At 42.3% G+C, this 23,678-nt stretch overlaps 3 protein-coding genes across 3 annotated transcripts in view; 2 read left to right on the forward strand and 1 right to left on the reverse strand.

The window, feature by feature from the left end:
- Positions 1-1,832: 1,832 nt before the first annotated feature.
- On the reverse strand, positions 1,833-6,084 carry prnpb (prion protein b). Its single transcript, XM_061698234.1, has 2 exons — positions 5,950-6,084; positions 1,833-5,575 (listed from the first exon to the last, which is right to left on the reverse strand). Exon 2 carries the CDS (start codon positions 5,569-5,571, stop codon positions 4,030-4,032), a length of 1,542 nt encoding a protein of 513 aa, XP_061554218.1. The 5' UTR covers positions 5,572-5,575; positions 5,950-6,084; the 3' UTR covers positions 1,833-4,029.
- Positions 6,085-6,420: 336 nt separating this feature from the next.
- Positions 6,421-14,802, forward strand: LOC133413632 (protein phosphatase PTC7 homolog). Its single transcript, XM_061698245.1, has 6 exons — positions 6,421-6,900; positions 8,423-8,602; positions 10,508-10,706; positions 12,961-13,084; positions 13,167-13,296; positions 13,926-14,802. Exons 1-6 carry the CDS (start codon positions 6,699-6,701, stop codon positions 13,982-13,984), a joined length of 894 nt encoding a protein of 297 aa, XP_061554229.1. The 5' UTR covers positions 6,421-6,698; the 3' UTR covers positions 13,985-14,802.
- Positions 14,803-19,133: 4,331 nt separating this feature from the next.
- LOC133413625 (TBC1 domain family member 10A-like) overlaps positions 19,134-23,678 on the forward strand; it is a 29,557-nt gene continuing 25,012 nt past the window's right edge. Inside the window, 6 exon segments of the mRNA XM_061698235.1 lie at positions 19,134-19,664; positions 20,265-20,364; positions 20,609-20,716; positions 22,048-22,154; positions 23,367-23,481; positions 23,561-23,626. Of these exon segments, the coding sequence (XP_061554219.1) occupies positions 19,468-19,664; positions 20,265-20,364; positions 20,609-20,716; positions 22,048-22,154; positions 23,367-23,481; positions 23,561-23,626 (693 nt within the window). The 5' untranslated portion in view covers positions 19,134-19,467.

Genomic DNA, 23,678 nt, shown 5'->3' on the forward strand with positions numbered 1-23,678 from the left:
ATATGTGCCCTGCGATTGGCTAGCAACCAATTCGGGGTGTACCCCGCCTCCTGCCCGATGATAGCTGGGATAGGCTCCAGCACACCCGCGACCCGAGTGAGGAGAAGCGGCTCAGAAAATGGATGGATGGATTTGTATTTTATTATTTTACCCATTTTTTTTGTATTGTATTTTATTTTCATTTTTAACTTTTTTAATCAAACTACACCATCCTTGCCTTAAAGGCCCAATAAGTCATTTTTATTCTATTTGTATTTTTCGTGTTCATTTATTTATTTATTTATTAGTGTTGTTCATTCATTCGACCAAATTATGACTATACTAGAGACTGTACATGCCACATGTTTGTTTTCCATTTAATTTTGATGCTTTGATTTTTATTGAATGAATCAAAATAATACGACTACATACTTGCCACATGGGCCTTCAGAAGAAATTTTGGGGATTTTTTTTTAACTGTTTACTTTTTATTTATTTTTACCAAACTAGTACAGTACTACTAATCACTTACACAAGAATAGCCAATTCCTTTTCAGTTTTTATTCTAAGAGAGACTGAAGAATAATGAAATCTCATCATTTCAGCATTGTTAAAACAATAATATTCAGTATCTTGTGTAGTATTTACTATTGGCTTTGCTTGATGCAGTTTTTCAAGTGTTACGTGCTACAGTAATAGTTATACAGTGTGTTGCTACTGTATTTATGCACATTTATTACATAAACAGTGTTCATTTGAGCCTTTGTTCGCTTTAGATTAAAGTTCCTCATCTTACTTCTTCTCCACTGACAGATCAGACAAATCATCATCAGCTATAACAAAGGCAGTATAGGTGTATAGAAAATAATCAACGTCTTGATCTATGTGTGTGTGCAGGACCTCCAGAAAGCCATGACAGGCCTGCAGAAGCTTGTGTCACTGTGGCTTTTGTTGTTGCTCATAGTCGTGCTGTGTCCAGGTGCGCAGTACACATATAGTAAGCGTGGCAGTGGTGCACAAAAAGGCAGCAAGAGCAACAAGGCACCCACCTCGAAGGGTCACGGCCTCCCCAAGCAGGACCTGAAGTGGGCGGGGGCAGCGGCGGCCGGGATGCTGGGGGGTACGGGCACCGGCTACGGGCCGGGCATCCTCGGGAGGCCCAAGCACGGCTCCAGGGGTCACGCTGGCCAAAAGGCGGCCTCAGCTGAGCGCTACTACGGCCAAGGCCAAACGTTTTCCAACCGGTCGAGGTGGAGGGCTTTTCTGAAGGCGGCGGCGGCGCCTGCTCACGTGAGCAACCTCTTCCTCACGCTGGGACACACGCTCACCTTTCTCACTGGGCTCTGCATGAGCACACTTTGACCTCCATCTCTTGTGAAAATGAAACTAGAATAAATGTCTGCATATGATATTTCCCTTTGCTTCATGTTGTAAGAGAGGAACCTTAATTCCATTACATAAACTCTTCATATGGCAAGGAACATACTGTATATGTACCGTGATTGAGATTTATTAGAGCAGTTTCATCCAACCTTTACTGACAAAAGTAACATATTTTACAGTAGAAAAATCAAATGGCACGACACCATCCAAATGTTACAAAAAGTATATGTTCTGAAATAATGAGGAGCTTCTCACAATTTACTCACAATCTACTTAGTTTGTCTGGGTCTTTTGAACACAAAGCTGTTCTTTTGTTGAGCCAATGGCAACAGGCGGAAACAGGTGAGTTGTGCCTTCTGCCGTATAGTGGATGAGAATTTAATTGCGTCACGGGCATAGGTAGATGAACAAAGAAGCTAACTTTAAGCACTTGTCATTCTTTAAATTCATTCGATTGAGAAAGAAATTGGGATTTTTGACAGACTTTTATTGATCACGTACACATTCACAGAAAATTATAGCACATCATAGCAGTAGTATCACTTGCTGGAGAAAAAAAAAAACAAATATTGACGCAAATTTTGAGTTCATGTAGCAGTTTCAGAAAGTCCCAATTATCCATATGTGAAATACAAAATACTTGGGGAAAATATCAAACCCAACTTCAATTTGAATTTAACTGAAAAAACTAAATGGTTTGTGAATTAATGGAAGTTAAAAATACATTATAAAAATGAAAATGATCCACTTTTAAGGTTCATTTCACAAGTTACTGGACAAAAAATCATTAGTGGGAACTAACAAACCGTTCAAATATTAAAAGTGCAGAACAGAGATGAAAAATACCTTTAAATTGTATGACAATGGTCTCTGTCAGTCTGTTTATAGTATGCATTAGTCAAAACACATGTTAAAAGTACTTTAGAGGAACGGAAACGGAATAAAAGCGGCTATGTGTAATTAACAACATTGCAACGGAACAGAACCAATGCAAGTGAAATGACAAATGTCAGCTAAATAGAAACATTATCTCAGTTTTCCATTTCATCATTCATGAACTCGTACTGTACTCGTACTGTACGTCAAATGACTGTTGTTGTGGAGGCAGTGATGAGCAAAAACTTCGAACAACCTACCAGAATGGAGATGTTTGCGTGTAGGAAATTAACTTCCACTGGAAATTACAATACAACGACACGTTTCTCTGGATGATGAAAGATTTCTTTGGGCCAAACAGTTTTCATCCCTTTATGTGTTGCCATCTCAATCTAATCTGGGGTCTTCGGAATCAGTCGGGCTGGCCCATGTAACCGAAACTACAGTAGCAAGTACAAGATTCCTACTTTTTCTTATGTAAAAACTTTACTGTCATAACATTTTGACTTGTTTCTCATAACATTGACATTTTTCTCATAGTATTATGACTTTATTGTAGTACCATGAATCCCTTTTTCTCATAACATTCCAAATTCATCCTTGTAACATGACAACTTTTGCCCTTATACTGTTGCAAACTTCATTCCTTACTGTATATTACAAATTCAATCTTGCGACTTTTCTCCTTGGAATTTTAGTCTTTTCTCCCCAGTGTGTTCCTGATACTCCTTTGTATATTATGCACCAAATAACACATGGAAAAACATATGCATCATTGCACGAAAAACAGGCGCTCTATTTACACAATATCATGCAAAACCTGTTTGCGCTCAACTGATGAAACAAACCTGATTGCACTGTCATAGGATCTAGAATGTCATAATGAACTAGTATATTAAGCTCAAATAAAAAAAATAGAATATGTATTCAGTGCTCAACAACGTGGAGTGCAAATCAAAATGAGTGCTTGTTAGACGAACAGCACTTCTAAAGGTTTTAATGCTTTCTCATGAAGATGCACACGACTCCATCACCCTGGTGTTAGTTTTATGCTGCTATATACTGTATACTATATATGTAGTATATACTATATACACTATTCAAAAAAAGGTTTTGCATATTGGGCGAAATTTCAGAATTAACTTAAAATGCATAACAACCTCTTCAGGTGAATTTTATTTGACCATTTCAGTAGTTTTTGCACAACTTGCTATTCAATAAGAAGGAGCTGAACGGCAAAATACACAACAGGTTTTTGTCTATCTCTGAAAATTTCCAAGGATGTCTGTCCACTTTTCTGTTTTTCTGTGACTCCTCCAGTGTCTCTGTATCTCGTATCTCTTGGCGAGATACACTTGAGATACACTTGATCAATTGTTAGGCCTCACAATGTCAAAATGTGAACGGCACGATGAAGAGGACTGCTTCAATACCAATTCAAATTGAACAATCTATTGTTCATCCATGGATAAAAACACTTGTGAATTTTGCCCTTCAGCTGCTTGTTAGAGAACAGAAAGTTGTGTAAAAAGTACTGAAATATTGAACAGTTGGACAAAAGTTTAGAGAAGGTCAAATGAAGTTCACCTGTAAATGTTAGCGTGCATGTTAAATTCATCCATGTCACCCGAAAGACGACGATCCATAACATTTAGTGAGTAGTGTATATAGGGATTAACTAAATATGAGCCAGAAGGTGCAAAATTCAAGAAGGTTGCTGACGATATAGGTTACATTGGATCAGCATTACTGTATGAACACGTGCAGCGATAATAGAGGGCCCAATTGTTCTTACTGGAGCAGGAGCACGCTGGACAGTAACATGGAGAGCGACAGGAAAAGCTGTGCCTCGCCAAAGCTCGGCGGCCCACTGCGACCAATCTGGACCTGATGCTCGGGCTTGCGTTCCTCCAGGAAGCGCTCGGAGTAGACCATGTAATTCTCCACGCAGCGGCGTGCCTTCATCTGCTCCACCAGGGACGGGTAGCCGATCTCCTCGATGCTCACCGTGTCGTCATCGTCCTCTTGGATGCCCCCAGAGGAGTTGTTCTTCCGCTCCTTGAGAAGGTCGGTTCTGTTCATACATCGGGCCATGAAGGCGTCGTAGGTCTCGGCTCTCGGAGGCGGCTTGTAGACGTAATCGCGGCCGAAGTCCTTCTCATCGGTGGAGCGCGAGCCGTAGCGGCGGTACATGTAGTTGTTGTAGTAGTACTCTTCCTCGGGGTTACGGAACGAAAAGTGCGGTCGGGGAAAGCGCCCCAGTCCGTATCCCACCGCCATCCCGGCCACGGCGCCCACGCCCGCCGCCAGGATGGCCTTCTTGGCAAACCCTGTAGATTTGGGTTTGTAACCCATACTCTGCACCGAACGGGAAAAGGGGGACCCTCCCATTCCGTGACCGCCGTATCCGTAAGCACCCCCACCAATGTGGGGACTCAGAATCCTATTATTCGGGTTCCCTTGGGGGTAGCCGAACGATCCGCCTCGCCCCGGATAACCACCTGCAGCTGGATACTGGTTTGGGTAGCCACCCCTGTTAGGATAGCCCCCTCCAGCTGGGTAGCTCCCCCCGGCTGGGTAGCTCCCTCCAGCCGGGTAGCCACCCCTGTTTGGGTAACCCCCTCCGGCAGCCGGGTACTGATTAGGGTATCCTTGGTTGGTACCACCTCTGCCTGGATTCTGGTTGGGGTATCCACCAGCAGCTGGATTACGGCCCGCAGGGTTCTGGTTCGGATAACCACCACCGGCTGGGTAACCGCCAGCGGGGTTCTGGTTGGGGTATCCACCAGCGGCTGGGTTACGGCCCGCAGGGTTCTGGTTGGGATAACCACCACCGGCTGGGTAACCGCCAGCGGGGTTCCGGTTGGGGTATCCACCAGCGGCTGGATTACGGCCCGCAGGGTTCTGGTTCGGATAACCACCACCGGCTGGGTAACCGCCAGCGGGGTTCTGGTTGGGGTATCCACCAGCGGCTGGATTACGACCCGCAGGGTTCTGGTTCGGATAACCACCACCGGCTGGATATCTGCCAGGATTGGTTCGACTGGGATTCTGATTAGGGTAACTTCCGCCTCCCGGATAACTCGCCGGGTTTCTGTTTCCCGCTCCGGGGTAACTTCCACCCGAAGGGTACGGATTGGTGTTCCGATTGGAAGTGCTTCCTGGATTTGAGTTGGACGGTTTGGATTGCGAGCCCCGGTTACTCAAAGAGGTGGAAGATCTCCGGCCGCTGCTGCTGCTTCCGCCTCCTCTTCTGGCCCATGTGGATTCCATGTTTAGCAGAATTATGATGAGGAAAGACAGAAACGCCGCCTCGCGCCATCTCTTCATCATGGTCCTAAAAACAAAAACGATTTCATTGAATCTAATTGAATAAAACTCAAACAGCAACAAAAATGATGGGCAACGATTGAAGAATCACATCCTATTCTTGTTCTCTAATTGAACACCCAGCAGGGATCGACTTTAACCTGCTAGTATCGAAGCAAACGTCATCCATTGTACTCTCATCAACGTGCTTCACAAAAAAATGATAAACCCGCGTCTACATTTACAGCTGTGAGCTTAAAGATCTGTTTTCGTTGAAAAGACATTCGCAACAGGCAATATGCTCAATAGCAACTAACCACTAGAATAAAAATAACACGAATAACGGAATTGACTTAGTCGACTTCTCCTCTCGGATCTATATAACATTATTACTGAGTGTACCTTAATAATGTCCTACCGAGGGATGACGGTTAAATGCGGTTAGTCGTCGTTAAATTTGGAGAAAAGGCGTTGTTGTCGTCCGTGTGTTCTCCTTTTGCTCCGTTATGTGCTGCGCTGTGAGGGTTGGGGCTTGGGCTGCGGTGCACTCGTTTTACTACACCTCAGAACGGGCACGGGAATTTAGGCCGGAAAAAGTCTGTGACGATTTAACACAATTTTGCTTGGTTGTGGTATTTGTGCGTTTTATTGCTCTAATGGGATTCTTTATTTAATACAACTTGAAAATTTTGCAAGGTGGTCTTGTAAATAAGATATTATATTTTGGCGTGTCACGCCCAGTTTACAAAACAAGCACATCAGTTACGCATGCGCGGTTTCCCTGGACAAAGCTGGGCAGAACTGCTAGCGACTCCTTCATTGGCTGATGTCGCCACGGCCGTGACGTCACGACGGTAAACTGCCAGATACTCGTCCTTTACGTCCTCGCGGTACATCGTGGAAAGATGTCGGAGAGGAGAGTGCCCAGTGGAGGAACAGCGCACATGAAACCAGCCATAAAGAGCCAACGCCGTGGTGTTTATTGTGAGTTTTGAGCAAACGTAAGGGGTGAGGTTTAGTCAATCCCATAAACGGAGCTGTCTGGCGCGAATGGGTGGATAAAAACGCCCCAATCCGAAGAAGAGACAGAGAACCGCGTGAGTGCTTAAACCGAGGCCGGGGAGCCGCCTCGGCTTCTCGCTGGGGTGGGGATGTTATCCGTACTGTCTTATGGCAGACTGGTAGCCAGGGCTGTCCTCGGTGGACTCTCGCAGACGGACGGGCGCGACTACAGCCTCGTCACGGCGAGCTATGGCTTCGGCAAGGACTTTCGGAAGGGGATCCTCAAGAAAGGGATGTGCTACGGGGACGACGCCTGCTTCATCGCAAGGAACAAGAGCGCCGACGTTTTGGGTAAGCGCATTCCCGTTCGCGGACACGCTGAACCGGCTTGCGGGCTCCCGTTGTACCCGCTTGACCTTCAGTGGTCAGTCCACACCTGCACGTGGACTGACCTCACGATGAAAACACAAAAGCCCCCCGCCCCCCCACCCGCTCACACGACCTTAACATTCGCCCCTAGCTATCCCTTTACAACATTTGTTCGTTTTAGTAGGACACATTCACCGTGCAAAAAGCCACCCGCAACGGCATAATTGAACTGTAATGTTCTTGTGGTGCAGTTTCTACGCTGTAAACCAAACGACCTTTCACCTAGATACGTTCCGACGTCAAAGCGGTGCAAGATATTAGACCAAATCGAGTCGGGGGTCCATGAAAGCACATTTAAAGAATATTGGTGTTGAAATAAAAATAATTTAGACGCCCTCTGACATAAAACAACAAGGTCAAGAATGGTCGAGCATGGAGGCAGCCATTTTGCTAACGGGGAAGTTAGCCCCGCTTAGCTTGGCTCAAAGTCTTTTGTCCACAGACGTGTTTAAATAAGCGAAACCGTTCTTTTAAAAAGACATTTCTTGTAACCTTCGAGGGCCTCATTTGTGGTCATTTAAGGTTTTGTTTGAAATGTATGGCACAATAAACACTTTAGGGCTGCTTGCAAACTTCCCTTTAAACCGAGCACATTAAATATGTACTGATGAGGGGGAAACAAAACAAGAAAAAACGTAGAAATCATCAATAGCTTTCTTATTTTCTCAAACATAGGGTAATCTGAATAAAATCCTAGAATTATTTTGGTAGTTGAAATGCATAAAGTTAATTCCCCAACTTGGTTGCAATTTAACAGACTTTCCTGGACATGAAAGGGGGATCAAAACATGAAAGAGAGGTAGAATTGCAAAAAATGTGAATGGTTTGCATCAGTCATTTTTTTCAGGCTTAACCTCATGGTGATTGCACATCTGCCTTTGTCATGTGTAGATCTGCTGTTTCATTGTGACTTGACCAGGGGCTTTCCTGGCTCCAATTGAGGCAGGTCTCTCACAAGTGGTCTCCTCATGTTTACGCGCTTTCTCTGAGGATTATTTAGGTGCATTTTTTTCATTCTTTGTTTACTTTTTCTTATAGCTTATATTATGGTACAATGGTATTGGTAGTACAGTGGTACATGCTGCTGCCTTTCCTGTGGATTTGATTCTCGGCCAGTGGCCCCAATACCCAGGAACTGCCAGTCCCAAACATGGATCTAAAAGTGGGTAGGTTGCATCGTGAAGGGCATCAGGTGTGAAAACATTATCGAACAAATCATGCAAGAGTGACTCGTGTGGCGACCCCTGACTTGTCAAAAGTCGTAACCTACGTATTCTAAAATACAAGGCAAAAATACGGTATGACCATTTATGTAACTCAATTATAACTCAATTAGTCAAGTAATATTTTGGTGTATTATTGTATTATACTCAGCATCAAGTTCATGTATTTTTTTATGATAGGTGTGCCAAATGGAAACTGAACTTCCTCTTTGTTTTAACAGGCGTAGCAGATGGCGTCGGGGGCTGGCGGGACTACGGCGTCGACCCGTCTCAGTTCTCCGCCACGTTGATGAGAACGTGCGAGCGGCTGGTGAAGGAGGGCCGTTTCACTCCCAGCAACCCGGTGGGCATCCTGACGTCTGGCTACTATGAGCTCCTGCAGAACAAAGTTCCCCTTCTTGGTGAGCCCCACAGTCACAATCCCATATGCATGCGCGTGCACACTCACACACACACACACACACATGAATACATATTTCTTGTAAAACCATCTAGAAATACCAACCATATTTCCTCATATCGTATAGGGGGGCATTGATCTGCAGAGTGAACTGGGCATCTTCTAAATAACATAGCTGCAGCAGATGTCAGACTGCGATTAATGGCCTTATTCAAAGATGTATATTGTATTAATTGTAATGCAGAACTACAGTTAAATTAATACAAATCTGAAATTTTGGTGACAGCAATATATAAATGGATCTGTATCCTATTTAACAGTCAACTTGGCCAGGCATGTATTTTCCTATAGAAAACCTTAGGACGGTCAGTAAAATGAGACTATCTCTTGGCCGCAGAGCTCCAGGAGATGAAGAATGTAAGTGACACTGAAGTGGGGGGCAAACACGACACCCAGGTCACGTCTTCAGAGACGTGGTGTCCGTCTGCCACAGACAGCGTAGCAGACCTCTCACACTTGTCACCGTATGCCAGATAATCCATTTTGTGTTTGTATTTAGGCGGCACAGCGCCCAACTGGTTAGCTCATCCGCCTAACAGTTCTAAGGTCCCGGGTTCAAATCCGGCGTTCCTGTGTGGAATTTGCATGTGCGCCCCGTGCCTGCATGGGTTTTCTCCGTGTACTCCGGTCTCCCCCCACATTCCACAAACATGCATGGTAGGTTAATTGAAAACTCTAAATTGTCCGTAGGTGTGAATCTGAGTGTGACTGGTTGTTTGTTTATATGTGCCCTGCGATTGGCCGGCGACCAGTTCAGGGTGTACCCGGCCTCTCACCCAAAGTCAGCTGGGATAGACGTCAGCACGTCCGCGACCCTAGTGAAGATAAACAGTTTCGAAAATGGATGGATGGATGTTTGTATTTATTGCAAAGATGATCTATACTTGGACTCTGCAGCTGAATGCTGCTCTGAGTTTTGCCTCCCAATGCTGCAGTCACCCATCAGTAGAGCTGTGCGATTTGGACAAAATTTTATATCCCCATGTCGATAATGTGTATCCTGATAACAATATATGTGTCTAATCTAAGTTGTCTATTTTCTTATGGCGCCTTAGTTTTTTACATGGGTAAATATTTCCCATGCTGAAACAACCAATTTGAGTCCTGTTTTCAACAAGTTATTGATGATTTAAAGATTTAGGAATTTATTGTAAAATCAAGCCTTATAATTTTTTATTTTTTTATAACGGTTCAGACAAAAGCGCATACCGGTAAAAAGAAACGGCATAATAAAAATCATGGGAGTTGCACAGTTTACGTGAAATGCCCTTCAAACTTATGACACTTTCACAAATGCATATTAATATATTGCCGTGTGCCACTTTGCACCAGATTGAGTCTCTTTAAGAGCTAAATCCGCTCTTTGCATATAACCCTGTGAGATCCTAATAAATTTGACAGTCGTGTATTCATAGCCTTGCAAGAGTAAACAGCGAGTATTAGCCTTAAAAAAGAGACACATTTTTTTTTCCCAAAAGCAACACCATGCATATACGGTACATTGTTGTGTTTCACGTAGTCCATTGTAGGGCACATTGCGCATGTATTTCAGAAGGCACGTCGCGGCTCTCCACGGCTCGGGCACCCAGCGCTTCGCCAAGCTAGGCTGCCGGAGGACCATTGGGCTTCTATTATTACTAAGCGGAGGAAAAGGAAGTGCAGGGTTGCCTGAGTAGCAGTGAGGGCAAACGATATGAACGGCAGTGTTTTGTTTTACGCTAGAGGTTTTCATCATATCACATTATGATATATATTGTTACCAGCAAAAATAATGACTGAATACTCCAAGGTCCTAGGAAAGTTTATGCTGTAACACCACATTCCTGTTTTGTTCTGTTTTTTTAAGGGAGCAGCACCGCCTGCATCGTGGTGCTGGACCGACGGAGTCACCAACTCCACGCGTGTAACCTCGGTGACTCGGGCTTCCTTGTGGTGCGCGGAGGTGAGGTGGTACACCGTTCAGACGAACAGCAGCACTACTTCAACACGCCCTTCCAGCTGTCCATCGCTCCGCCAGGGGCCGAAGGGGTAGTGCTCAGTGACAGGTTGGTGCCTGTGACTCACTATTAAAGGAGTATGCCTCAGCTTTTGTTGTGCAGAGCATCTGCTGTCTGACTTCACGCTGAGTATGAACAAATGTAAACTTGATGAATTTGTAAGATATTTATTTATTACAGTGGGTCTTCTGATTACAACAGTTTTATTCCTGGGGGAATCACAATTTGTCGGATCGCACTGTAGTCTATCACTACACCAACACAGTAGTAAAGTCATAATTGCATTAAATATTTGTATGAAAAATGCTTCTAGGCCATAAATATATGGCTTCTAGGCCATAAATATAAAACTATCAAATGAAAACCCATAAGTACAGCAGTAATTGAGGGTGCCTTCTTCTGCTTTGTGAACAATATTTGTATGCTGCTGTGCAAACTAGTTCATTGTGTGCCAATTGTAATCTCAAAACCATGTTTGTGGGTACCTACCTTATTGTCTGTGTAGCGCAATGTGCTCTACAAAATGGCTTCTGGTACGTCCTTTTGGGTGTGGTCAAAATTTGCATTCACAAAACTCTTATCATTCATGTATTTTATGAGATACGGAGCCCTTGGGCCTTGACGTCCACCCATCGAACTTTGAGGATGCAGTGGAACCTCTGTTCGTGAACTTAATTCTCTGTTTGTGACCAAAAGGAAGCATTTTTTCCTCGTTAAAATTAATGGAATAGAATTATCTCGTCCAGCCCACACAGACACTGAAACTGGAGCACTTTCCAGGGCTTGCTAATAGCATAATCACTTGCACTTTTCACGGACCTAGGAGCCATATCCACACACACACACACACACACACACACACACACACATATATATATATATATATATATATATATAGTTACAATAGACGCCTGTGTTGTAAGATCATTTGAGTAGTGTCAATGAGAGCATTTGAGTAGTGTCAATGAGAGAAAGAATTGTGCGTATGAGAGTGTTTGAGTAGTCCTTATGAGAGCCTTTCAGTAGTTTGTGTGTGAAAGCATTTGAATAGTAAGTGTGAGAGCTAATCCTGAATAATGTCTCTTAACGGCCCCTCATATAAACGCGCTGCACGGCTGACGTCACGTAGTAAGAAAAAACGTTTTCTCACTCTTCGCATCAAAATTACTGTGGTGGGAGCAATGGTGTGTCAGTCACTCACTTTCACGTTTACGTACACGCACACACGCAGTTGTTCTCATGGACCACAATCGGCAGTGTACTGAGAATGGTGTGCTTGTTTACATTTAGTTACTTACTATATTGTGTTGGCATGTCAAGTCTGCACTAAGTTGCTGATTTAATGTGGCTTCAACTACACTGATATTGAAATTATTACTTCATGTTGATGACGTGATACTGTAACTTGTGTTACCCAGTAATGGGTACAGTTATGATAATGCTTTTTTGTACTGTGGATAAGTGGTGTTGCTGTCACTTGGCACCTCCCGAAAGTAACTAAGTTACTTTTTTCTAACTTAGTTACTTTTGAAATCAATTGATCAGTAAAGTAACTAAGTTACTTTTAAGCTCAAGTAATCAGTAAAGTAACTAAGTTACTTTTAAACTCAATCAGTAAGGTAACTAAGTTACTTTTTTAAGGTAACTGTGGCAACACTGGTGCCAACTCAGTTTTGGGTTCAAAACGTTTCTCATATTGTTATTATGCATGTGCCTGGTGACCGGAAGTTACCATGCCTCCTTACTAAAAACACTGCGTGCATAGACTCCATTAATCTGCATTTTCCACTCTTACATTTTCAGCTCAATATGGTTTTTATAGTGACCTCTGGACCAGACACAGCCATATGTTAGAAATAATTTTGACTGCACCGGGTTATTTATAGAATTCAGTGAGTTGTTCTTTTAACTCTGGTTATGCAAGTCAAAGTGATGCATTTCAGACCATGTCTCTCAAGTGACAATGTAGAAATTCACAAGTATACAACCTTTTCACTTTCAAATGCATTACTGATGATAATGATGAACTATTTTACACCACAAACGCAATGTGTCACGGGTGCTTGACCATGTGCAGCATTGATTTAAAAATAACCGCCTCATGAAGAAGCTCTTTAAAGGCTTCTGTTAATAAATCTGTCGCCGTGATACCAGCAAGACTCTCTGGCGAGGCCAGACTACTACCATGTCAACAGTTTCATTTAACAAACTACATGTCCAAGCAACTCTTCTTAATGATGAAGTAGAAAAGCTCCAGTTTCACTTGTCTCTGAACTCACCATCCTCTTCCCCCCCCTTTCAGTCCAGAAGCTGCTGACAGCTCCTCCTTTGACGTGCAGCTTGGTGACATCATCCTCACCGCCACGGATGGTCTCTTTGACAACATGCCAGACTACATGATACTCCATGAGCTCAAAAAACTCAAAGTGTGACTTCTTCTTACATCAGCAAACAACATTAAGTACATATTGGATTTTAACCTATTTAATTGTGGATCATCCTTTACAGACCACAAACTATGACAGCATCCTACAGACTGCACAGAGTATAGCAAAGCAAGCGCACAACCTCGCCTATGATCCCAACTATATGTCACCATTTGCACAGTTTGCATGTGACAACGGCCTGAATGTAAGAGGTAAGCGTGTCCCTTAGACACCAGAAACACAAATTTTATGTGTCAATTTCTGTAAGACCAAAAATAATGTTAAGTTAATTAAAAAATATATACAAAAATATATATATTTTTTAAATAAACATACATCGATGCACAGAAACTATGCGCAGTATTTCAGAATGATGTCAGCCATAAATCCACCACTGAGCCACCACAGATTCGTTTGTAGCCCTAACTTCCACTAACAACGCAGGCTGAACTTACATCCTTCCTGACAATTTGACATAGAAAACTTAATTGACACCAATTTCTGTAATATGTATCTATTTAGAGTTTAGAATTAGCTGCCATTTTGTGCCATTTTAGGACGTTTCAGAAAGAGCACAAAAAACGCGAATTGGTGAGTTTGTGAAGAGTGAACTGTGATTACAGGATTACTGTATTTGTATAAAAGCAAATAAAAAGTCAGTTTTCCATAATATGTATGGATATATTTCCCCCTTTAATAATGCCAATGCAGCTCAAAGCATGTGAGAGTTGGGACTTGTCTCCGGTTGGCCACTGTTACTGTCACATGACCACAGCACCCTCACAAGCGTTTGAAACTTGACTTGGCTGCTCACCTCACATTTCTATCGTCTGTTCTACAGGAGGAAAGCCTGACGACATCACGGTGCTGCTGTCCATTGTAGCTGAATATACAGACTAGGAAGTGTGTGCTCCTATGTGTGTGTGGAGGAGTGCGTGTGCGCTCCTTTGCAGGGCTCACTCATCCCCTTCCGTCCGTCTGACTCTTCCTCCGCCCTGTGGCCCACTGGACACGACGCCCACTCGTCCACCCATGTCCATTTTGTTTTTGTTTCTTCCTCTATTGTGTCGAGCATCAAAGGGGAAGCAGGCAGCTAGGATAGATCAATGTTGATCATTAACACAGGAGAAGCGCAGCACATTAGGCATCTAAATTACACATCATTGTATCACAACAGATATAGTGAGAGGAGTAAGCAATGCTTTGGGGGCTCTTCGGGTGAAAGAATCAACAGGTGAGCTTGAAGAATTTGTTTATCTAGCTCCGTTTGAGTCCAATGTTTAGGAGTTGGCTTTGGGAATGTGAATGAAGGATGAGCTAACTTGCTCAGCCCTTAGAGGGAACTAAATGGAGTCAACATGCATAGGTTCTTTAGGTTTGGGACCGGGGGAAAGATGTGCCTGTTTGCAGTTGTAAATAGTTTTGTTTTGGGACTGTCGTCTTTACTTTTGGTTTTGGGTTTTTTATGATTACTGTCGTGAGTGATGTGTTGAGATATGTTTGGTCAATCCACACACTTCCATTTGCTGAGACAAACATTTTCTGAGATAGTGTGATAGGATAAGGGAGTACCTTAAGTGTGTGAGTTAGAATGTGTGTTATGTTTGATGTTTACAGAAAAACATTACAGCATCTGGTAATGCTCACGATTGCAACCATAGGTCAGGTGTGATGATAAAGAGATGTATATTTTCTTTTTTAAATGGTGATGTTTGAAAGTGTCTGTTCAGATGTGTGCTGCATTTCCTCTTATAGTGATTTACTTGATGAACTGCTCAGATTTCCAGGCAATTATTGGCGTGGAGGCAGTTACTTTTCCACATGCATTTTTTAAAATGGATGGATACTTTTACACACGCATTTTTAAAAGTCTTTTTATAGATATTATCCAGCCATTTTCTACATTGTTTCCCAACTTCTATTGAGGCAAAGCACATATTTAACATTAAGCAAATCTCAACCGCATCCCACCAAACATCAAAGTCACATAAAGTACAATGAAATAATCATCAAAATTTACTCACAAATGTCCTTACCCAGTGTGAAGTCTGGGCCTGCTTCGTTGAACACAAAGCAGATACTCAGACAGGAGGACATGACTTGAATGGCAATAAGTGGATACACAGGTGGTTTATTGTACGTTCTGGCATCTAGTGGAAGAACTTTTAATTGTACTGTCATTTTATGTTGCTGGTATAGATAGATGAACAAAGGTACATTATTTGCTGCGTTTGGTTGGCGACCAGTTCAGGGTGTATCCCACCACTCGCCCGAAGATAGCTGGGATAGGTCTCAGCACGCCCGTAACCCTAGTGAGGATAAGCGGTTCGGTAAATGAATGAAAGGCGCATTATTTGTCAATTATCATTTTTGACGGATTATGCGAATTCTGAATTGTTTTTCACAGCACACCTGATGTTCTCGCTCGTGACACTAATGTGCTACTGCACAAGTGGCTAGGAATTGCTGTTGTACAGCCCTTGTCCTGAAGGTCAGTGGTGAGCTGCAGCCTATCCCAGTTGACTTTAGGCGACTGGTGGCGGGGTACACCATGGTTTGGTCACCAGTCAAGCGCATAGTACATGTAGAAAAGCAGCGTATGGACAATTAGAGTTCAATTAACCTAACATGCATGTGGGAGGAAGCTGAAGTACCCAGACAAAAAAAACACGCAATCGGGGGGAGAACATGCAAACAACATACAGGAAGGCCCATGTGAATATTCAAACCCAAAACCACACAACTGTTAAGCTGACTGACCGACTTGATTTAAATATTACCATCTTGTATGGCATATGCTGATTTCTTGTTTAAAATTCATTGCTATCCAGCAAAAACGCATGTACATTATTGATAAAAAAAAATTTTGGAATAAAAGTTATTAAAACTCGTAATTTGGCAACACATGCTTATTACACTGCCACCTTGTGGGACTATCCTCGATTTGTTTTCCTAAGGTTATTTAGGCCAAGACGTTTATTTGTTTAAGTGAACGACAAGGGTACTATCTGAGGAAATGTTTGTGTGTGTGATGACAAAGGTGGAGCAAATGTTTGAGCGTGTTGGTTTTTCTTCCGTTATGTCCATTTTGCTGCTTGTGTAATGTGTGTATATGAGCTGAATTACACATACATGTTCACCATGATTGTAAAGTGTATGGTTGTGTGCGTTCATCATGATTGTAAAATGTATGGTGTGCGTTGAATGATTGTAAAATGTATGGTGTGCGTTGAATTTAATCCCCTTGTGTAAATGAATCGCAAGACATGTCTTACTGTTCCGCTCATTTCAGGCTGCCGTTTGGCCAACACTACATGGGATCCTAAATGTTTTGACAGTTTCAAAGTGGGCGCACCAAAGACACATTTTATTTGTGTATTTATCAGTACGCCTTGTGGTTGTAAACACTATTATGCAGCAATACTGTACAATGTGTGCTCCGAATACCGTGTGATGGTGAGACGTGTCGCTGAAGGTGTTTTTTTTTCTTTTCGCGTCAAATTACTTGATGAATTTCTTTCTCACATGATTGGTTTTCTGTAACGTGTGAAGCCAAAGAAGGAAAGCCATATAGAATGCATATTAGGGACCTTTGCTCTGTTCTGTAGGCCCTGCTGTAAGCAACATTGTGTTGGTTGAGACCAATAATATCACTGTTGTATGTCTGTGTCATACTGTACTGTTATTGCATGGTTTCAGTCAATCTGTTGTAGTATGTTCATGTGTCTTTAGAATGCATATGTTCTGGAAATATGTTACGTATATGCAGACAAAGGCGGAGATGCTGTGAAATTTAGCGTGTGTCTGAAAAGGGGAGCACAGTTTCAGCCTTAACACATTGATAGACCTGTCATGAGGCCTTCCCTGTTTTCGCAAGCTTGTCTCGTCCATGTTGTCCAGTGTTTGTCGTTTTGTGCAGTTTGCAAACGCCCAAGAGGGGGAAAAAAGACCCTGTGTGTGTGTGTTCTCCCCTTCAACGCAAAGGTGCTTCTGCCATCTCTACGACTGGTATGATTGTCCTTTTTCCAACAAGCGATATTTGTATGGGTGAAAGAACACCACGTCTTAAATTTGTCACAGTGTAACAATGCAGGTCTAATTTATGTAAATATGTTTTCAGAAAATGTACAATATTTAAATAAAAATGTATAGTATTTATACCAAAAAAAAGCATTTGACTGGGTTCATTATTACTGGATAAAATTTAATCCGAAGCTTTACAAAATTAGATTGAAATCCTAACTCATCAAAATATGATTTTTTTTTTTTAATTCAACATCTCAAGAAATTCTAATTCAGTTGGCATAAAATACTATGAGGTCAACATCTGTTATTACATCTAGCCAGTCACGTTAGGCTTCATTGGTCATGTGACACTGATAGTGGAACCTAAAGCAAATTTACATTGGATTTCTTTTTAGGTGTTTAATTTTTTTTGGAGATGTTTAATTTTGAATGTCCATTTTTTTTAACTGAACATTTTCGGGCGGCACGGTGGACGACTGGTTAGGGCGTCAGCCTCACAGTTCTGAGGACCCGGGTTCATTCCCCGGTCCCCCCTGTGTGGAGTTCGCATGTTCTCCCCGTACCTGCGTGGGTTTTCTCTGGGCACTCCGGTTTCTTCCCACATCCCCAAAACATGCATTCATTGGAGACTCTAAATTGCCCGTAGGTGTGACTGAGAGTGCGAATGGTTGTCTGTTTGTATGTGCCCTGCGATTGGCTGGCAACCAGTTCAGGGTGTACCCCGCCTCCTGCCCGGTGACAGCTGGGATAGGCTCCAGCATGCCCGCAACCCGACTGAGGAGAAGCGGCTCAGAAAATGGATGGATGGATGGATGAACATTTTGGTGGTTTTTAAAATACAAACATTGATTTTTGTTGTTGTTGTTGTTTTAATAGTAAAACAAGCTCAGAAATTCAAACTGGATGGCACAAATCTACAGGGTGTTGACAAAGTTGCTTTACAATTTACTCTGCAATTCCAGTTTGGGAACTACTGTGAGTGGGAACTCATGGTGCCCCTACAGAGGTGTATTAAATGAGGCACACACAAAAAAAGTTTAAAAAAAAAATACTCCTCATTTTTGGAATAATAGGTTTTCTATTGTTTGCTTTTGTAGTAAATGTGTTCAATTGTAAAAGAGAATCTCTGGACACCCAGTACTTCCCTAGACCCCTGCATTTAACTCAGGGGTGGGAACATTTTTTAATACGGCACACCAAGCATTTGCATTATCAAGGATCCTGTAATATTTGTTGATTTTAGCTTTTTTTCCTAAAATTGGTTAGTTTTTTTTCTATTTTAATTTATATTTATTCATTTTTGTTATGTTTATTTTCTCATTAAATCATTTAACTAAATTTACTGTAAATAGAAATATTTAAAAAAATATACATATATATTCAAATGTTTTCATTTTTTAAAATACATAATTGATGAATTAATTAAAATTATAATATAATTAATTCATTATAACTAATCAGAATCAAAATAATCTTTATTTGGCAAGTATGTGAAGAACACAAGGAATTTGTCTCTGGTAGTTATGAAATAAAAAATGTGAATAATAATAGTTATTATCATAATTATTTTCCGGACAAATTAACCTTTTCCCCCAACTCAGCGAACTCAATATGAATGGCCTAGCCCACGTGACCCTATTAAAACAAATTTTAACAAGTTTGCCCACCTCAATTTACCTGTGCCATGTGACTTTAGGTTGTTGTTGTAATACATCCGCCGTACATGGGGAGCAGTCGTGAATGTCCCAGCGAAAGTGGCCCTCGAAGAGCAACTCAAACGATTATTATTATTGTTATTATTTTACTTTTGAGTACGTAAGTTTATAATTCTTTCTGGGTTGCGTGTTGTAAAAATAAAACGACTGTCTCCTCTCCGTTCGTCGTTTTCGAAAGTTTACGGGCTACAGTTTATATCGCGTCAGTGCGCTTGTAAAGCTGTAAGAACGGCGTTGAGCCACATAGGGGGCGGTAGAGAGCTATTATGTTTATGCGACCTACAAATTTGCTAGTCTGCATTCTTGCTGACAGTAGCAAAGATTTAGCTACGACGCTCACACCATTCAGCTGACAGGTGTGTGTGATGCTAGCACGTTAGCTCCGATACTGCACGAACTCACTTTAGCGAGCTCCGTTAAATATGAATATTTTCGTGGAAGAATAATGACGCTAAGCTCTCAGTGTGACTTGTAAATCGGGGGGCTTGAAAACAAAAAGCTAAGACGCATCCCCTTAGCAACCGTACCTGGTTAGCTGTGAAAGTTGTTGAGCTTCGTTGAGGCTAACGCGAGTAATAAATAAGGCCAAGGCGTTGAAGTTATTACGGAGGCGGGTTTTCTGCGAAGATAAATGTTGGCTAAATGGCAAAAAGCGACCGGGACGATGGAGCGCTTGACTTTCGGGGTAGCGAGCAGAAGCTGACAGGCAACGGGAGTACTCGTTCGTTTGGCTCCGATGCAGTCACACTTGGCTCGGATTATGGCACTGACACGTCCGAGGAGAAGGAGGTGGACAAATACGGCTTTACAGGAGGAGCCCAGGAGCACACGGGACTCCAGTAAGTCTCCCAATGTAATTCTCTTGTTTTGTGTCTGAAATTATTGATTGATTGATGGATTGGTCACTCAATTTACTTTGTGGAAAATATGTGTATATTATCTGTATATTATTTATTCTGTATGAATGGCAGGCAATACCTGGATACACAGGTTAATTGGCCCTCCTGCCATCAAGTGGAAGGGCATTTAATTGTTCTGCCTCTCACTATAGGTCACTGGCACATTAGGTACACCTAATGAGGTTTAATGCAGCTCTGAGCTGGATTAAAATCTGCATCCACCCAGGCCAAAATGCACAGTTTTCAGTGACTGGGTGGCATCATAATGTGTCAAAATGTTGTGGTACTGTCGTGAAGTGAAATATTGTTACCGTAAGTGAAGGGAACTAGGGCAAGATTCTCCCACAGCTTCCTGATTTTAGGAAACTTGGCTGCTGATGATGACCATTGCTTTGCTGTTTTGTCTGTGGATGCTTTTCCTGTATGGAAGAATAAGGAAGAGATCAGGCATTTCTAATGTCAAAGCCATCCCTGTTTATATGTGACAGAACACTGTTACAATTGAGAAGAAAGTAGTATATTTTTATTTTCTCTCCATAGTGCTGAAGAAATCCCCACGGAGGTGCTGAGGCATCGGGAGTCCAAATGGCTGGAGATGCTCAACAGCTGGGACAAGTGGATGGCCAAAAAGCACAAGAAGGTCTCTGCCTGCCTGCCAAATCATCACATTTTTCTAAACGGACACCGGAGTTAATGCAGCGCTGGCTTGGAGCCATGAACATAATTTGCAGGTCACTCTTTAAATGAGTGGAGTCTCTATGGTCGAATTCAAACCCATCTGCAACTCTGGTCAACAATTCAAACCCAGACTTTATGGTTGCATTTTCCCACAATCATGTCTTTTTTTTAATGTGTTTCTCGGTAACTCTTTATGTTGCAAACAGGTAAAAGATCGCTGTCAGAAGGGGATCCCCCCGTCGTTGCGTGGTCGTGCCTGGCTCTACCTCACTGGAGGCAAAGTGAAGGAGGAGCAAAACCGGGGAAAGTTCCAGGTCAGATTAACATTTCTTGTTTAGTGCAACTGGAATTTAAAGCGCCTTGAGTGCAAATTCCTTCACCGAAACCACTTTTCACAGACCAAGTTTATTGTACAAGTCCTTACATTTCCTCAGAAAAAAGGAAACCCTATTATTATGCTTATTAAATGGCAGTCTTCTGCATAGCCACCTTGTACAGAGGTGCAACCCGTGCATTGCCCAAAATGTGTCCATTGGACACAAATGCAGTGTGATTTCACAAATGACCTTCTTTCACTCTTTAAAGAAGACACATTTTTCATTGGTTTTACAATTTAAAACCGTTTCCAGGTGTTTTAGTAACATGTCTCTGAAATGCTTTCCTCAAAAACACCCTGAGGATCAAGAATCATACCAACGAAACACACCCCATTTCTTGTCCTGCTGGAATCGGCTCATTTTTGATGGGCTGGGCATGTTCATATCTTAGACTTTGTGTACGTGGCACATAGACACGCCACCAACAGGTTACAGACTTGAAAAGTGTCTCTGGATCTTCAGCTAGCCTACCTGATCAGAATCAGAATCATCTTTATTTGCTAAGTAATTCCAAAACACACAAGGAATTTGTCTCCGGTAGTTGGAGCCGCTCCAGTACAACAGACAGTCAATTTACAGAACACTTTGGGGACATAAAGACATTGACAAAAAACAATTGTGCAAAAAGATGCAGAGTCCTCTAGCACATAGAGCAGTTCGAACGACTAATATTGCAATAGTCCGGTGCAATGACCATTGTGCAAAGGGCGCTGAGACTTCAAGGAGTGTATGCGGTTTAAAGTGACGAGTAGTGCGATCATCTGGGACAATGTTGGTTGTGCAAATGTTACAGATACTCCTCAATCAGTGTGCAAATGGAGCAGATGCTACTCTGGCATGAGTGGCCAGTATATGCAAATAGTGCAGCATGGCGAGACAACTACAGTGAGTGCACGAGTAATACATAATTGGCCCCACAGAAATGTGACAACGAACTCAAGTCAAAAAATTTCCAAAACGTTGATCTTGTCATAGGCAAAGAAACTTAGTGGAGGGGAGCGGTCAATCTGTAAATTAGCCCTCTGTTACGTAACAGTGGGGTGTAAGTGCAGAACGGCTCGCTGACAGAGACATTTTCAGAAAGAGGCAGATTCCAAAAGAATTACTTGGGTGTTTAAATTTTCACTTGATGGGAGAGCAAGCACACCACAGAGCCAACTATTTGTACACAAGCTATTAAATAGTCAGTTTTCCAGAATATGTCACCTTTTAGTTTTGAAACACCACAGTGACACATTTTTTATCACGCTACCAAATTGTGTGTTTAGGAACTGGATAATCAGCCAGGCGATGCCAAATGGGTGGATGTCATCGAGAGAGACCTCCACCGACAGTTTCCCTTCCATGAAATGTTTTCTGCCAAAGGTGGACACGGGTAAGCACCGACTGGCTGTGCACCTCAATATAGCTTGTGTGTACGAATATAAAACCTTCTGTGATGTTGTGATATAATTCATTATTATATATTCATCACTGTCAATGATGTTATACTTCCCAGTTTGCACTAATTGTACAAATATGACTATAGACACACCGGTCCCTATGGGCGGGCCATCGGGGGCCGTGCCCACCCACTAAGATGCTTGTGCCCCCCTACTTGAGGTGCGGCTCTCTAATAACAAACAAAAACATTTTAAAATTGTATTTTATCATACTTGCTATTTTTGTGTTAAGAAATAATGTTGAGCTCTTCATCACTATCCATCCATTCTCTAAACCGCTGATCCTCAATAGGGTCGCAGGTATTGTGGGGCCTATGTCAGCTGACTTCGGGCGATAGGCGGGGTACACCCTGAACGTGTCATCAGCCAATCGCAGCTCTTCATCACTAAGAGATTAAAAATATCAAGCAAATGGTTTGATTTATGGGAATCTAATCTGCAACAGCCTATCACAACCTGACTGAAAAAAATGTTTGGTGCATAGGCATACGTGACGATTACGTCAATGTTGACGCACAACAGCCCTGCACATTTTTCAAAGTGAATCTGTGCGTTTTATCAACTACTGGGTTATATTTTTGATAGTGGAAAAAAATGGTAATGTCTATAAACTCCTTTTCCACACTCAAAAGGGAGAGGACACCGCTGCCTGCACTCAAAATAGGTTGGAAGCGTGCATGTGTTGGGAATTCATGTGACACTGGATATTGATAACAATGCTTCAATCATGAATTGCTTTAAATTATTAAGACTGGTGTTGTAGGCTTAAGCTGGTCATATTTGCTGTTGGTTAGGTTTAACATGGTGATTACATGCATCAGTGTTGCACAAATAGTCTATAGGTTAATAATAATTGCCCCCATGCATTTCATGTGCTCCCCTTAAGACAGAGGTCTGGTGATGGATTACCACATACCAATTTTGAAAAATCTTAATCATCTGTTTTTTCCCCCAGCTTGTTTAGATTACATTCAAATTTCCTCAAATTCTTGCAATGCCACTCTTTGTATTCGTTTATACGTTGTTGGTTGTTTTATATTGTTAATACGAGTGAATATGTGTGTGACTATTTCTGCTGTACTGATTTAATTAATTAACCAGTAAAGTTTCTATTTATCCTTCCATCTATCCATCCACTCATGCAGGCAGCAAGACTTGTTCCGCGTGCTCAAGGCGTACACCCTGCACCGTCCCGAGGAAGGCTACTGTCAGGCTCAGGCTCCCGTTGCTGCTGTGCTCCTCATGCACATGCCTGCTGAGGTAATTTCAAATAAAACAAACAAGTAACTCCTCCTTGGGTCCTTGTCTAACCTTAGCTAGTTGTGTTTTTGTGTCCTAGGATGCGTTCTGGGTCCTTGTCCAGATTTGTGAGAAGTATCTTCCTGGATACTACAGTTCAGGCCTGGTAAGGTGCACACTCAGCTAGATTTTTAACAACAGCTATTTACCAATGTCAA

This window comes from Phycodurus eques, chromosome 15 (genome assembly GCF_024500275.1).
Source record: "Phycodurus eques isolate BA_2022a chromosome 15, UOR_Pequ_1.1, whole genome shotgun sequence".
NCBI lineage: Eukaryota > Metazoa > Chordata > Actinopteri > Syngnathiformes > Syngnathidae > Phycodurus > Phycodurus eques.